The sequence below is a fragment of the Macrobrachium nipponense genome, chromosome 23 (assembly GCF_015104395.2).
Source record: "Macrobrachium nipponense isolate FS-2020 chromosome 23, ASM1510439v2, whole genome shotgun sequence".
In the NCBI taxonomy this organism is placed as follows: domain Eukaryota; kingdom Metazoa; phylum Arthropoda; class Malacostraca; order Decapoda; family Palaemonidae; genus Macrobrachium; species Macrobrachium nipponense.
In genome coordinates, this window is record NC_061090.1 from 67440557 (window position 1) to 67456542 (window position 15986).

A 15986-nucleotide genomic window follows, 5' to 3' on the forward strand; every position below is an offset into this window, starting at 1 on the left:
ATGGATTTATTTGTCGAAGTGACCACGGGGGAATAATAGGCAGGAACCGAGTGTAGGGAGTGTGGGGGGGGGGGGAGGGGGGGGGGTGGGGAGGGGGGGTGGGGGGGGGGGGTGTCTTATCTTCCCTTCATTCCTACGGATGCCATTATGTGCCGCTCGGAAGCAAGCCACTTGTTGTTGGTATGGATGGCAAGGGAATATACTAATAAAATTTAGGTCAAAAGCCTAGAGCTAGAACTAAGTAGTTTTGGCAATAGTAATATCCTCTCTCTCTCTCATACATTTTGGAATGGAGATGGAGAGGAATATTTAAAATTCGGCTAAAGACTTATAGCTAAGACCTATGTAGTTTTGAGAAAAGTAATATATCCTCTCTCTCTCTCACACACACACATCAGAGAATGGGGATGTAGTGGAATATTCAAAATTCAGACCAAAGACTTAGAACTAGACCTAGTAGTTTTTGAGAACAGTAATATAATATCCTCTCTCTCTCTCTCTCTCATACACTTTGGAATGGAGATGGAGAGGGATATTTAAAATTCGGCTAAAGACTTAGAGCTAGACCTATGTAGTTTTGGGAACAGTAATCAATCGCCTCTCTCTCTCTCTTTCGTGTAGCCGACGCACTCGATTACGTTTATCTTTTGATTTAAAAAAAAAATTAAAAAATGAGAAAATACAGTAGAAATACATTTGGGAATGGGGGATGGAGAGGTAATTTAATTAGCAGATCATTTCTCTATATCCTTCGCACGTATTCCAATAATCAAAGTAAGAACAATAGTTGTCATAACAACAACTCGTCTCAGAAAGTATCCACAACAGATCTTAAATAAATATTCAGGGTATAGGATCAATTCCTGTCCGAATCCTTTGCCACTGGATGTGTTATCTTACTCATATCTAAATATTAATCAAAGTATAGAAGAGCGCAGAAAGGAATATACAATTTAGGCCAAAGGCCAAGTGATGGGACCTGAGAGTAAAAAGGCCTCAAAGCAAGAAAGTAAGATGGAAGAAAGAGAATACGAACGGAGATACAGTTAAAGAAGTGAAAAGTACTGCAGACAGGTGGTGGAGGGACACTGCAAAGGACCTTAAGTAACGCCTACAGTGCACTGCGTGAGGTGCACCGACGGCACTATTCCCCTCCCCACCCCCGCATGGTGATTCCTCGTTGGCACCTACGAACACGCAAATTTGGCCATCCACAAGAGCTATGTAAGGGCGCTGAGATTTTCTATATATATATATATATATATATGTATATATATATATATAATATATATATATATATATATATGTGTGTGTGTGTGTGTGTGTACATAGATATACATATATGTGTGTGTGTGAGAGTACAGACGTCAGAATTCAAAATGGACGTTAATGCTCCTTCATTCAGACAATAATATAATTCGCTGCAATAATTCCACCACATGTGAACAACTTCCTCCTTGGTCATTCGTCACAAGTGAAATCTATTTGCTGACTTTCGTGTTACTTAATGGTAGTTGGCTGATGACGTCAGCGGGCCAGTAATGATAACTTCAAATTTAGTAATATTTATGCATGAAATATATAGGTTCATTTTTTTATATTTCTAGAACGGTCTAAACGTTAGCACTAATTACGAAGCCATGAAGGACATTGGTGGCTGACGAACTACATTTTAAAAATAAAGTAGATTCTGTAACACTGAAAGGCGCGAAGGTTTATTATTTTTAAAAAATTAAAATAAGAAAATGTTTGGAATAATATATATATACATATATATATATATATATATATATAATACCAATATACATACATACAAAATAAAATATATATATAAATATATATATATATTAATATATTATTATTATTTATATGATATATAATAATAATAATATATAATATATATATATAGTACATACATATATTATATAAATTAATATATATAATTATAGATATATATATATTATATATAGATATTATATATATATATGTATATATACATACCTATATATATATATATATATATATATATATAATATTATATGCATACATAGTATATATATATATGTGTGTGTGTGTGTATGAACTAGTATTTATACAAAAATTTCTAGGAAAATTGTATAAACAGCCACACACACACAGCAGTAATCGAGACAAAAACTACGCAAATAAACAAGACAACATCTATGATATTCAATTTAAAAACCATTCACAACTTCATTTCTACAGTGACGTTGACGATAAAAAAAAAAAAAATTCTCGTGGTAGGGGGTTGGGTAGTGGGTGTGTGGGGTGGGGTGGGGGTGGGGGGGGCTAGCATGGAGAGAGTGAATTCGTTACCAAATGAAAAATCCCATCGAATGGAATGAAAATGTATTGTAGGTTTTTTTTTTTCTTTTTTACTTTTCCAAAAATAAATGCGACCTAAATCCATTTATTTTCTACGGCTAGCATAAGCTCTCTTGGTAGGGTGGGAGGGAGGCGGTTATAGTTAGTTGGTTGTAAAGATTTCAATGACGTCATTCTTCGTTTATGCGACGAAATATGTGCAGATATTCACGTATTATTATTATTTTATTTTTTATTTTATTTTTTTTTGCTCTGTCACAGTCCTCTTATTCGACTGGGGGGTATTTATAGTATGGGGTTCCGGGTTGCATCCTGCCTCCTTAGGAGTCCATCACTTTTCTTATTATCTACGCCGTTTCTAGGATCACACTCTTCTGCATGAGTCCTGGAGCTACTTCACCCTCTAGTTTTTCCAGATTCCTTTCCAGGGATCTTGGGATCGTGCCTAGTGTTCCTATGAGTATGGGTACAATTTCCACTGGCATATCCCATATCCTTCTTATTTCTATTTTCAGGTCTTGATACCTATCCATTTTTCCCTTTCTTTCTCTTCAACTCTGGTGTCCCATGGTATTGCCACATCAATGAGTGATACTTTTTTCTTGACTTTGTCAATCAACGTCACGTCTGGTCTATTTACACGTATCACCCTATCTGTTCTGATACCATAGTCCCAAAGGATCTTTGCCTGATCGTTTTCTATCACTCCTTCAGGTTGGTGTTCGTACCACTTATTACTGCAAGGTAGCTGGTGTTTCTTGCACAGGCTTCAGTGGAGGGCTTTTGTTACTGAATCATGTCTCTTTTTGTACTGGTTCTGTGCAAGTGCCTGGCATTCGCTTGCTATGTGGTTTATGGTTTCATTTTTCGTATTGCACTTCCTACATATGGGAGAGATGCTATTTCCATCTATCGTTCTTAGGACATATCTGGTTCTTAGGGCCTGATCTTGTGCCGCTGTTATCATTCCTTCAATTTCCTTCTTGAGCTCTCCCCTCAGTAGCTATTGCCACGTGTCATCGCTGGCTAGTTCTTTAGTCTGTCTCATGTATTGTCCGTGCATTGGTTTGTTATGCCATTCCTCTGTTCTGCTTGTCTTTCTCCTGTCTCTGTATATTTCTGGGTCTTCGACTGCTTTTATCAGTCCTTCCCATGCACTCTTGAGCCACTCGTCTTCACTGGTCTTCATATATTGCCCAAGTGCTCTGTTCTCGATGTTGACGCAGTCCTCTATGCTTAGTAGTCCCCCTCCCTCCTTCCTTTCGTGTTATGTATAGTCTGTCCGTATTTGCTCTTGGGTGTAGCGCTGTGTATTGTCGTATGTTTCCTCGTTTTCTGGTCTATACTGCGAAGTTCTGGCTTCGTCCATTCCACTACTCCTGCGCTGTATCTGTTAATATTATTATTATTATTATTATTATTATTATTATTATTATTATTATTCGCTTCTCAGGCTAAGCGATGTTTCTGAGTAACTGGCCAATATTCACATTGGGAATTTTAAAAAATTATAAATGCTGAAGGTAATCTTTTATTTTATTAGAACAGGATCTCAGGTCCAATTCCGATTTCAATTCCGAGCCGGGATCGTCTTTGGTTTAGAGCTGGTGTTGATGCTGGTACAGCTAAAAGATTAACTTCAGCATTTATAATTTTTGAAACTTCCCAATATGAATATTGGCCAGTTACTCAGAAATATCGCTGAGCCTGAGAAGCGAATTGTAAGAAAAATAGAAAAAACAATATATAAAATCAACTCGCTTAATTCTGCCATTTTTTTAACAGCTTTTGCCTAAATGAGGGTCTTCTACCAAAATAATAATAATAATATTATTATTATTATTATTATTATTATTATTGTTGTTGTTGTTGTTATTCAGACGAACCCTATTCACATGGATATCTTAGTTTAACCAGACCACTGAGCTGATTACCACTCATCTAATGAGGAACTATTCATATGGAAAAAGCCCACAGGGGCCACTGACTCGAAATTCAAAGTTCCAAAGAACATGGTGCTCATTGGACAGCAAATAAGGGGACTGCAGAAGAAAAAAAAAAGATCAGTTATAAGAAAACCAGAAAAGTTTACCAATTAATAAATAAAATTTAAAAAAATGAACGTAAGTTACTGAAGTTCAAGGAGAATTGCTTTAGGGTAGTTATGCATTGTTTGTTTGTATGGTGTTTTTACGTTGCATGGAACCAGTGGTTATTCAGCAAAGGGACCAACGGCTTGACGTGACTTCCGAACCACGTCGGGAGTGAACTTCCATCACCAGAAATACGCATATCTCACTCCTCAATTGAAAGCCCGAGAATCGAACTCCCGACCACCGAGGTGGTAGGCCAACACCATACCGACCACGCCACCGAGGCGCTGAATCTATAGTAGCTGTTCTCGGCAGGCAAAGAGGATCAGGGATCAACTGTGAATGCGAGAGATGAACTCGTCTGCCAATTCATAACTATAATATTCATAGGTTCAGTTAGACATGTAGCACAGCGGATTGAACAGGTGTGGAGACAGACAGAAGGAGAATAATAATAAACTGGATTCATACACTCACACGCAAAGAAAATCAGATTCGTATCATAGAAATAAAGAAATATTTCATACGAAATTTAAACTAGTCTTTGGAAAATTGTCATTGTGTAGTAGGCAATTAGTACTAAACTACTGGATAGTGGTTACTTTGAAATTGCCGTTTATGAGAGAGAGAGAGAGAGAGAGAGAGAGAGAGAGAGAGAGAGAGAGAGAGAGAGAGCAGCCGTTCATGAATCAGTTATATATACATACACACACACACACATATGTTTATATATACATATATATATATAGTATATATATCAATATAATATATATATATATGTATATATATATATACATACATATTATATATATATATATATCTATATATGTATATAAATAATACATACATATATATAGTATATATATAATTATATATATGTATATATACCAAACTTTCTAAGAGCAAGAATCATCATTAGAACATCAATGAACATCATTATTTCAACCTCATCTGAATGCATAATGAGAGAGAGAGAGAGAGAGAGAGAGAGAGAGAGAGAGAGAGAGAGAGAGAGAGAGATTCATCAGTACGGTTTTCACGTAAAAAAGAAAGTTGAAAGAAATTCAAGAGAACGCTTGAACAGCCATGCCATTATAATTGCGAAAACACAAGTCAGTAAGTTTGGAATTATGCTTGAATATAATTCTCTGAGCACAGACCTTGGTATTAACATAACTCACTGATTATATAATGATTAGTGAACGTCTTTTAGTTAAACTAAAGAACACATGAGCACGTGTTTCACAGGTATAAATTTCAGACTAACATCGAGATCGATCCCCGGTATTTCCAATGACAAGCCAGGGTGCTACCAATTGACCCACAGAGGTCACAAAAGTATTTGGAACCTAAGTCGTACAATAAATTTTTGACACATTGGAATCGAACCCGGTATCTCCAATGACAAGGCAGGGTACTACCATTTGGCCTACAGAGGTTATAAAAAGAAGTTGGAACCTAAGTACTTCTGTACCTGAGGTTTTTCTCGGGCGGGCTTCTGAACCCTAGCATACCAGCTGATTTTACCCAACTTCCCGACCCACCAGTGAGTCGATGGGTATCATTTCATTCGAATTACCTCTTCAGCGTGAATATTAACGCACTAGAATACGCTTAGAGAAAAACAGAATAATTACTGAACATCACGGAGTGCAGAGATACAGCTGAACATGCTACAGTGGGTTGAGAATAAATTTTGAACATTTTTCAGTGAGGTACAAGGTAATGGCTGAAATACACTTTGCAGAGTGCTAAACAATTAGACAACGTACTTCAGCAAGTACAGAATTACATCTGAACAACAGACTTCTGTAAATACAAAAAAACCTCTGAATAACATACTTAAGTACAGAATGACATCAGAACAACATAATTCTGTAAGTACAAAATGACATCCGAACAACATATTTCATTCAGCAAAATAACATCTGAACAACATGCTTCACCGAGTATAAAATGACATCAGAACAACATACTTCAGTCAATACAAAATAACATCAGAACAACATAGTACTTCAGTGAGTACAATAGGTCATCTGAACAACATACTTCAGTGAGTACAAAAGGACATCTGAACAACATACTTGAGTGAGTACAAAAGGACATCTGAACAACATACTTGAGTGAGTACAAAAGGACATCTGAACAACATACTTGAGTGAGTACAAAAGGACATCTGAACAACATACTTGAGTGAGTACAAAAGGACATCTGAACAACATACTAGAGTGAGTACAAAAGGACAACTGAAAAACATACTTCAGTGAACACAAAACATCTGAACAACATACTTTAGTGAATACCAAATAACACCTGAACAACATACTTCTGTCAGTGCAGAATTACATCTGAACACCATATGCGTCAGTGAGTACAGAATTACATCTGAACATACTCGATGTAGATCAGAATGGATGAACAGGAGTCACTGGATATAAAACAATTTCTGAATATGCTTCATTTACTTTAGAGTGATTGCTAAAAGTAATTCACCAGAGCAATTAAGAAATTAAAAAATAACCCATCTGGTCACACTCATTTTTTGTCCTTTATCACCACTTTTCTCTTTACTGGTATATGTACAAAACGGTTTGTTTGCAGGAGTATGTGTATATATATATATATATATATATATATATATATATATATATATATATATATATATGTGTGTGTATATATATATATATATATATATATATATATATATATATGTATATGTATATACACATAAAATATATATATACATTTACATAAATATATACACATATGTATATATAGACCATATATATACCACTATATATAATATATATATATATATATATATATATAGAAGTATAAAAGATCCACCCTTATCAGGGCAGTGAATGACGGAAGGAGTTTCATTGGCTGAAATATAAAGTAGGAGATATATACCCATAGGTAATGCCTGGGGTCACCGCTAAGCCGACGTTGGTTCTGTTAATTGTCTTAATCCGCTTAATACCTTAAGGAAGATATTGTCTATATGGTCAGAGTCCCAGGATCCACTGGAAAGGTTGATCCTCTATATATTATATATATATACACATATATATATATATATATATATATATATATATATATATATATATTCAACAGGCGGAGGTTTCTCTAAACCCAACTATACAATGAAGGCAGGGGAAGCACACCAACAGGTCAATGAACTCATATTTATTAAGTTGCAACGTTTCGAAGCCAACCAGCAGGCCTCATTTTCAAGCTAAAACGTAACAATATCTAATTAGTACAATGAAATTAAGCTACAATATTAAAATACACAGTGTAAGGTACAATGAAACAATCACAGTTAAAAATACAAATAGGGACCAACTTTTGAGTGTGAAGACAGAGGAAGGACTAACAAAAAACGTAAATAGTTCACGAGAGAGGTAAAGAGGTGTAGACGTGGCATGGGTGTTCAGTGAGGGGACCAGCTTTTTAATAAATAATGATTCATTAATTGTTAAAACCTTATGATTGGAAGCTCTGCCCAAAACCTGAAAGTCCTTGGACTGAATAGAATACCTACATTTATCGGTATGATCCCTTATGTTGGAAAATTCGGGATTCTAAAGCTTAGTGCCAGTTCTATAGCTGACAGCTCTACGACTGTCGATTTGGACCTTAAGTAACCTATGCGTCGATCCAATATAGGTTCCTCGATTACATCGAGGACAAGTAAATTTGTAAATAACTCATGGGGTCATCAATGGATCCAAACGGTCCTTGAAGTTGAAAAGGCTACCGATACTCAGTGGGTTTGTGGGTATAATTTTGGTTTTCATGGCAGGGAGATGACTAGATATTAAAGCGTGGAGTTCTTTATAAAAAGTTATATTGTGAATAAAAGGAAGGCTGGCATAGAACGGTAATTTAGGAACGTGAGGAGTAGGATGACATGGAACAAAAATATTATTTAAAAATTTGGAGACATGCTCAAAGAACAACTGGGTGGGGAAAGCAGTTGCTATTAAAATATTTTTGCAAGAACGTGACCTCATTGTGAAAAGATTGCCGACTGGAAGACAAAGCAAAGGCTCGGTGAAGCATGGTTAACAAGGCATTCATCTTAAAATCAAGAGAACAAAAACTATACAAATTTGTACCAAGACATTCACTGGTCTATAAATCAAAGTGGTATAATATTGTCTTGAAAAATAGTGGTTTCACTAATCCTGACGTGATATATATATATATATATATATATATATATATATATATATATATATATATATATTATATGTACATATACCCCTTACATGTGTGGGTAAATCTAGAATGTACTTTCTGTCTTGTGACCTTGGCTTTTAGGTCAGGGTCAATACTTATGCATAATTGGCTGGTAAGCATTTACGAATTATCAAATGGTCTTTAGTCACAAAAGCAACAACGAAATTTGTAAAAATAAAAAAATAAATAAATAAATAAAATAAAATAAATAAAAAATACAGAAAAATACACAAATATATAAACTCATTCTTTACGTACTTTATAACTTGCAATCATGACAAAAGCATAGCTCGGTGTTAAATAAGGTAAGTACCCAGAAAGAAGACAGACTATAGGATAAATAACGAACGGAAATGTGGGGACTAATAACAAGGAGATGATATACCAAGAAGTTAAAGCCGGTAGGACATGGAGTAGGGTTGGGGCGGGGGTTGGGGGGGCGTTGTAGTTGCATGAAGGGAGATAAAACCCTGAAGGCAAGAGATCTTTGTTCCGCGTCGTACAATGTCATTATAATGATGGTGATGATGATGATGATACAGGATGCAGTGCATTGTATTTCCAACTCACTGTACAACTGACGATAATGAAGACACGCTTGACTTAATAATAAAATGATAATGCTAATAGCAAAGCTAACGTACTGTGGTATACATGTTCACGATCGCGTTTAATGATAATAGCCTCGCTGGCGTATAATGGTAAATATAATAGCCACGATGGCGTATAATAACAGTAGTAATAGTAGTAGTCATAGCCAAGATGAACTATGATAAAAATTAATAGCCACGATATAGCGTATAATAAAAATATCCCCAATAGTGTGTTATGATATAATAATAAGAATAATATTAATATTCACAATAATGAGGACTAATAATGACAGTATTAACGCCAATAATATTCAAATAATACCATCAATAACAATAAAATACAAACTGAACCGTTAAATAAACACTCCTGGAGATCCATTTTACAAGAATGATCCAAAGACCACCAATTTTATAACAAGAACGATCCAAAGACCACCAATTTTATAAGGGCGATACAATATACCACCAATTTTATAAGGGCGATACAAAATACCACCAAATTCACAAGAAAAATCCAATGACCACCCATTCACAACATGAAAGACCACCAATTCCACACCACGAACGCTTAAAAAAAACACCAATTTCACAAGAACGATCCAGACCACGAATTTCACAAGAGCGTGAAAAAAACCACCAATATCAAAACAAGAACGATCCAACCACCAATTTCAAAACAAGAGCGATTAAAATACCCAACAGTTTCAAAACCAGAATTATCCAAAAACCAATTTCGCTACAAGAACTATCCAAAATCCAATTTGACAAGTGGAACTATCCAAAAAACACCATTTTTACGACAAGAACGATCCAGACTACCAATTTCACAACAAGAGCAATAAATAAAAGCCACCAATTTCACAAGAACACCAATTTTACAACGAGAGCGATTACAAACCACCACTTTCGCGACAAGAACGATCCAAAGACCAATTACAAACCAATTAAAATCAGGTGAAAATTGGCTTCTTACCTGGTGATGGAGAAGACAGCCCGACCACGGTGAGGAGAATCGCGGATGCCAGCAATCTAACTATCATGGTTGATCCTTGATTCGCGTAGTTACTATGTTCACCATTGCATCTTGCAGAGAGACGGAGAGAGTGAGAGAGAGAGAGAGAGAGAGAAGAGACAGGGAGAGACAGGATATCAAGAGACGGAGGTCGGCTTTCTCTCGTGTCTCTCTTACAACAAAGTCTCTTTAAGCCTTATTTCATCTCCCGCTGCAATAAAAAAAAAAAGGTGCAAAGTATAATTGTGGATAACGTTTTGTGCCAACGTTTTATTTCTGGCGTGATCTGTAATCCATTTTGTTGTTTTTTTCTTTCCTTTCTTCTGGGGTCGGGGGGGCGGGCGTGGGCGGTTTCAACAGACTCTCATTCAGTGCACAGGAAAAATTATGAAGGAGATTAGGTGTAGCCGACGTCCTCCCTGTCAAAATGGAAACGCACAAATGAGTAACTCCGTGTAGGCGCGTTTTTCACTTCCTCACTTGCAATCCACAGCAATCTAGCAGTCGGTGATGGCTTTATTATTCACTCGCAATTCTTGAGCAAGCAATAATCCGAGTCGCGACTTACATGTTAATCGTTAAATTGTATTTTTTTTCCCGCGGGGCAGAACGGGTGTTTTTATTCACTCGCTTAAAAAAAGGGTGGCTCGAACTAGGGATCAAAAAGGAAGTAGGCCGACTGAAAAGGGGAGAAATTAAAAAAAAAGGAAAAGGTTAGTTCCCGAACGGCAGCGATAGCAAAAAACGGAATAGGGGGTCGTCCAACACCAGCGCGGCCTGGTCGTTATCGCTCTGTGGCGTCCGACACAACACTGAGCTCGAGTCTGCATGTGGAGAGAAGGGGGATATTGATCAAGCGACAGACTGCGCATGCGTCCCGCTCAGGTGATGAAAATCAGACAGTCTGGCACAGGGAGAAGGAAATCATTTCGTCCCCCCGCCGTGCTTATCCACGATCCTAAATGGGAGTTTGATTCGGATTTTTTTTCTCTCTCTCGTAAACCAACGATGGACTCTGGGAGGACGCTTACGCAGGAGGATGAGGAGGAGCTAGTGAAGCAGAACAATGTTAATCACGCAACTCACGAACGGGAAAAAAGACACAGGGGCCTTTCAGAAACACCTGCGAATCCCAAACACCTGTAGATGTCCCACAGAACAACCCGGGGAGATGTTAGCGTGGGATGGATGGCTCCTCACGTACGCAGAATATAAACAGTACTTAAATGCACAGAGGTTGATGGTAACACTCACACAGACAATATATATATATATATATATATTATTATATATATTATATATATATATATATATGGTATAATGCCGATTAAATGCCAAAGTGTAAAAAGGTAATGCTATATATTTTGGAGAACTCTCACTCTACATTTTGGCGTTTCAATGGGCTCCTGTATTAGATGGAAATTATTTTTTAACAATATATACTAACTTTTATTTTATGTATTATATATATATATATATATATATATATATATATATATATATATATATATATCTTGACACAGAAACATAGAATACTACTCCCTTTATCCTCGTATTAATTAAATCAAAATAATAATATACGAGTATAATACTGCTTACTTCTCACGCCCTCAAATTCTCGGGGGGAGGGGGGGGAATAATCCCTTCCATCGTCAAGATGATAAATAAACCATAAATATTTATTCTCCTGATCATCATTTGTCTCTGTCATACCAATAATCTCACCTATCTCATTTCCATAGGTAACTCTACGGCTCTGTCTATCTGCATGTCCCCGTAGGATAATAGTGCCGTCGGTGCAGTATACGTGTTGCACTGTAGGCATTATTTAAGGCTCTTTTCTTTCATTCCTTGTAACCTTTCATAGTCTTTCTTTCATTTGAATTTCCACCCTCTCTCTATCAATTGTTCCATGGGGCAGCTGCTGTGAGGTTTTCCTCCTGTTACACCTATCAATGAACGATTGTATGAACGATTATCTGCATCGTTCACAAAAACGTTGTGTACGGCTTGTCTGAATGCAAAAGTGGGCGGAGCTTCGTGTCTGAACGATCTCAGCGGGAATCTGTCACGACCAGGTTGCTGCTGGCTTGCGACTCAAGTCTGTCATACACAGGTCGTTCAATGTTATGTTTGTCTGCCGATATAACGCTATCGCGCGCGTCTCTTCTAGAGATGATGCCACCCACGTCTTCCCGAGACAAAATCTTTGTTCAGACTGAAATCGGTGCGGAGGTCGTTCATACTGTAAATAGTGTGTGTGTCGATAACGACAATCGTTCAATGTATGGAGCCCTTACTGTCAATCTCTGTTTCTCATCCCAGGTCCTAAAGCTTGGCACGGCCTAAATTTTATATTCCGTTCCTTCCTTCCTTTTTACCTCTGTTCGTCCTTCCGTTCGACGCGTCTAAAACAAAATCGCATCTCGATGATTGTTCAGTGTGGATAATTATGTAATAGCACTTTAAACTACTACTCGGAACAGCTGTCATAACCGGTCTTCAAAAGCGTTGATTGGCCTGTTGCTCGTTGGCAGGTGAAGCTTTAATTTCGCAGGGGAAGTAAACCAGTCAATCAAACGATAGCGTTGTAAGATTTCTTTCATTGCATTACGTGTTAATGTAGCTGTGCGTTGTTTGAATGTACGCATTAATAACCCGGATATGGTGGCTTTTCTGAAATACAGGGTGTCCATAAAGTCCCAGTACCATTCAAGGCAATAAATACTTGTAATGGTACTGGGCCTTTATGGACACCCTGTACTTTGTTAACTCGAGCTTTTGCAAAGAGAAAACGCATCTATCAAACATCACGTATGTATGTATAATGCGTACATATCTCCTAAATATATACGTATGTACATACGTACATAAGAGTATGTATGCACACACCTTACACAAAAATGTACTGGTGGAAATACCAACTGATTTTATTTATAGTCTAAGAAAAAAATTAGCACTGTCATAAATGACAGTAACTATCAGGATATTCTCTCTCTCTCTCTCTCTCTCTCTCTCTCTCTCTCAAGTCGGCCTAATGTAACCAAAGAATTTAAGTCAAGCGATCGATACCACGTGGGGTCTAGCGACTATGACAGTATCCTAAATAATCCACCATAACTATGTAACTTTATGAATACACGTAATTGTTAACCGCTGGCTGGTGGCAATCTAGTATAATCAGTCTTGTTTTTCTATATAATGGCAATGAAACCAAAAACCTAATACCCATAACTAGCCCGGGCCCGCAGAAAACAAGTAAATGATATGGGATGGCAAGAATGAGGTGTGACCCTAGAAGATGCGACGCCATGATTTCATTTTAAACCATCCCCTCCACCCACCCCTCAGCACTCAGAGGCTCTGTATATGAAACGATCTCTCTCCCTCTCTCTCCTTGTAAGTAGTTTTCTCGTTGGTCTGTTATTTTGCTATTTCCGAGTCCATAGGGCCACACCAATACCCTTAATCCCTTTCACGCCTTAGGTTAAGGACCCTTGTTGGCATAAGGTAGGCATCGCAGGAGTTTTCAACATGGGGCACGCGTACCCCAGGGAGTACGCCAAGGGTCGTTGGCACTTGAATAAATGTTAGATGCCGACCTTCCGTGTGCTTTAGCAAAATCTGCTCCTCGTCCAACTAGGATTGTTAATGAAAAAAGTTTCAGCCATTTCATTAAATACCTTTGCAGCTGATGTAATAATAATTGTATTTTGTTTTTGCAGCTCAGTACTATAACCTTGAAAATTGACTGCATAGCCAGAAGTAAATAATTATGATTTTTTATGGAATTCTTTATGTCTACATATTATTGTTTATGTCAGGAGAGTTATGTACTTACTCCCCCTCTATACAGTTTCTCTGAGTTTTCCATGTTATACAAAGTGAAAGGGGTACATTACTGACATTACAAATAACCGAAAGGGTACGAGGGGAGGAAAAGATTGAAAACCCCTGATTTCTACACAAACCACAAAGAATTCCATCACTCATTCTGTTGTTGAATACGGTGAATTACATAGCCGGGATTTACTATACTGTGGGCATCTTTGAAGCCTCTAGTGGCAAACGGTAAACCCAAAAGCCAAACTATTTATTAACTGTGAAGTTTTCTGGCGTCTCAAAAGTACCTTAGCGCCAAACTGTGAGCCAAATGGCTGATACGTCACTGTATGTTTTCCCGCCGGTAACAGCTACCCGCTGTTAAATCTGGCGCGGGAACATTTGAAAATCTGACCTGAAAATACGCCGCTTGGAAACATCTTTACTCTTCTTCTTCTTCTTCTTCTTTCTTCTTCTTCTTCTTCTTAAACATCATATTTATTTCATTATCTCTTTGTTCGATCAAGATTCTCATGTCGTAGTCGTGTTTACGACCTGCACTGAATATTCCAATAGAATTTTTATCGGAAGAAGAAGATGAAGAATAATGGAAGATTCCTCTAGACTCTAGAGGCACTAGGACAAACGAGGAGCCGTTGTAAAGCCAGCGACTCCGTTCGTTAACTTCAACCGGAGAGATTATTTGCTTTTGATCCTATGTGAGTGTGAGGAAAAACTGCGGCAAAGGGAAGACCTATGAAAATATTTTTTGAGTTTCTTTGACAATGGCCGAGGCGTCCTATATATATATATATATATATATATATATATATATATATATATATATACGTATATATATATACATATATATATATATATACGTATATATATATATATATATATATATATATATATATATATATATATATATATATATATGCCCGGTAGTGAATCGATGGTATACACTCACCACACTAGCAAGAATACTCAAGTTTGAATCCCGGGTATGGGCTTAGTGATGAGGGCATATTCATTTAAAATCCATCAGTTATGCCCTATCCCAGTTTACGATGCCACTCGATGATCATTCAATTCCATCTGATTGCTTCCGTGTGTCTAATACACATTTCTTCAGCGTTCAGAATGGGATGAATAATTTCACAACTTTATACCTCTTCTTTGCCAGTACTATTTCAGACGTTGTTCTCACCAGTCTTCGGATAGATTAAAGGAGGAGTTTTCGGCTTTATTCAAGGCTTCGTAAATCGACTTTTTGCTCGATTATTTTGATTGATCTTCTCGAAATTTGGTGAATTACCTTTTTTTTCATGAATAGTTTTGGGATTTGAGATTTTCTTCTTATGTTCCTGCCAGAGACAGACACGGTCACATACATACATACATACATACATACAATATTGTCGGACAAAATATTCATATCAAGATATTTTATTTCCCTATTCGCTCTTACTTTCCTTCCACATACATACATATTTACATACATACATACAATATTATTTGGACAAACTTTTAATATTGATATATTTCCTCTCCCTATTTGCACAAACAGTGCATAAATACATTCATCCATCCATACATAATACCTACCGTTACTGATAAACGAAGTTTTTTTTTATTTTGTAAATGGCAATAATTACAAAACTAAACCTGTAATTATCTGTAGAAATGTGCACCCACAACTCCATTAGAAAGCTGAACATGACGCGCTCTATATAAAGCTTGGAAAAACAGTTCGATACGATTAATAAGATAATAAATTCCAACGATAATGATAGCATAACCGACCCGAAAACCTTAGATTGGCTTTTGTAGGTAATAACACTAAACAATGAAATTAAGGTCATTCACAAT

At 36.8% G+C, this 15986-nt stretch overlaps 1 protein-coding gene across 1 annotated transcript in view; it reads right to left on the reverse strand.

Moving 5' to 3' along the window:
* Window positions 1-11089, reverse strand: part of LOC135198089 (uncharacterized) — a 399798-nt gene extending 388709 nt beyond the window's left edge. The window contains exon 1 of the mRNA XM_064225521.1: window positions 10254-11089. Coding sequence (XP_064081591.1) covers window positions 10254-10320 — 67 coding nt within the window. The 5' untranslated portion in view covers window positions 10321-11089. The remainder of the gene's footprint in view (window positions 1-10253) is intronic.
* Between the last annotated feature and the right edge of the window lie 4897 nt (window positions 11090-15986).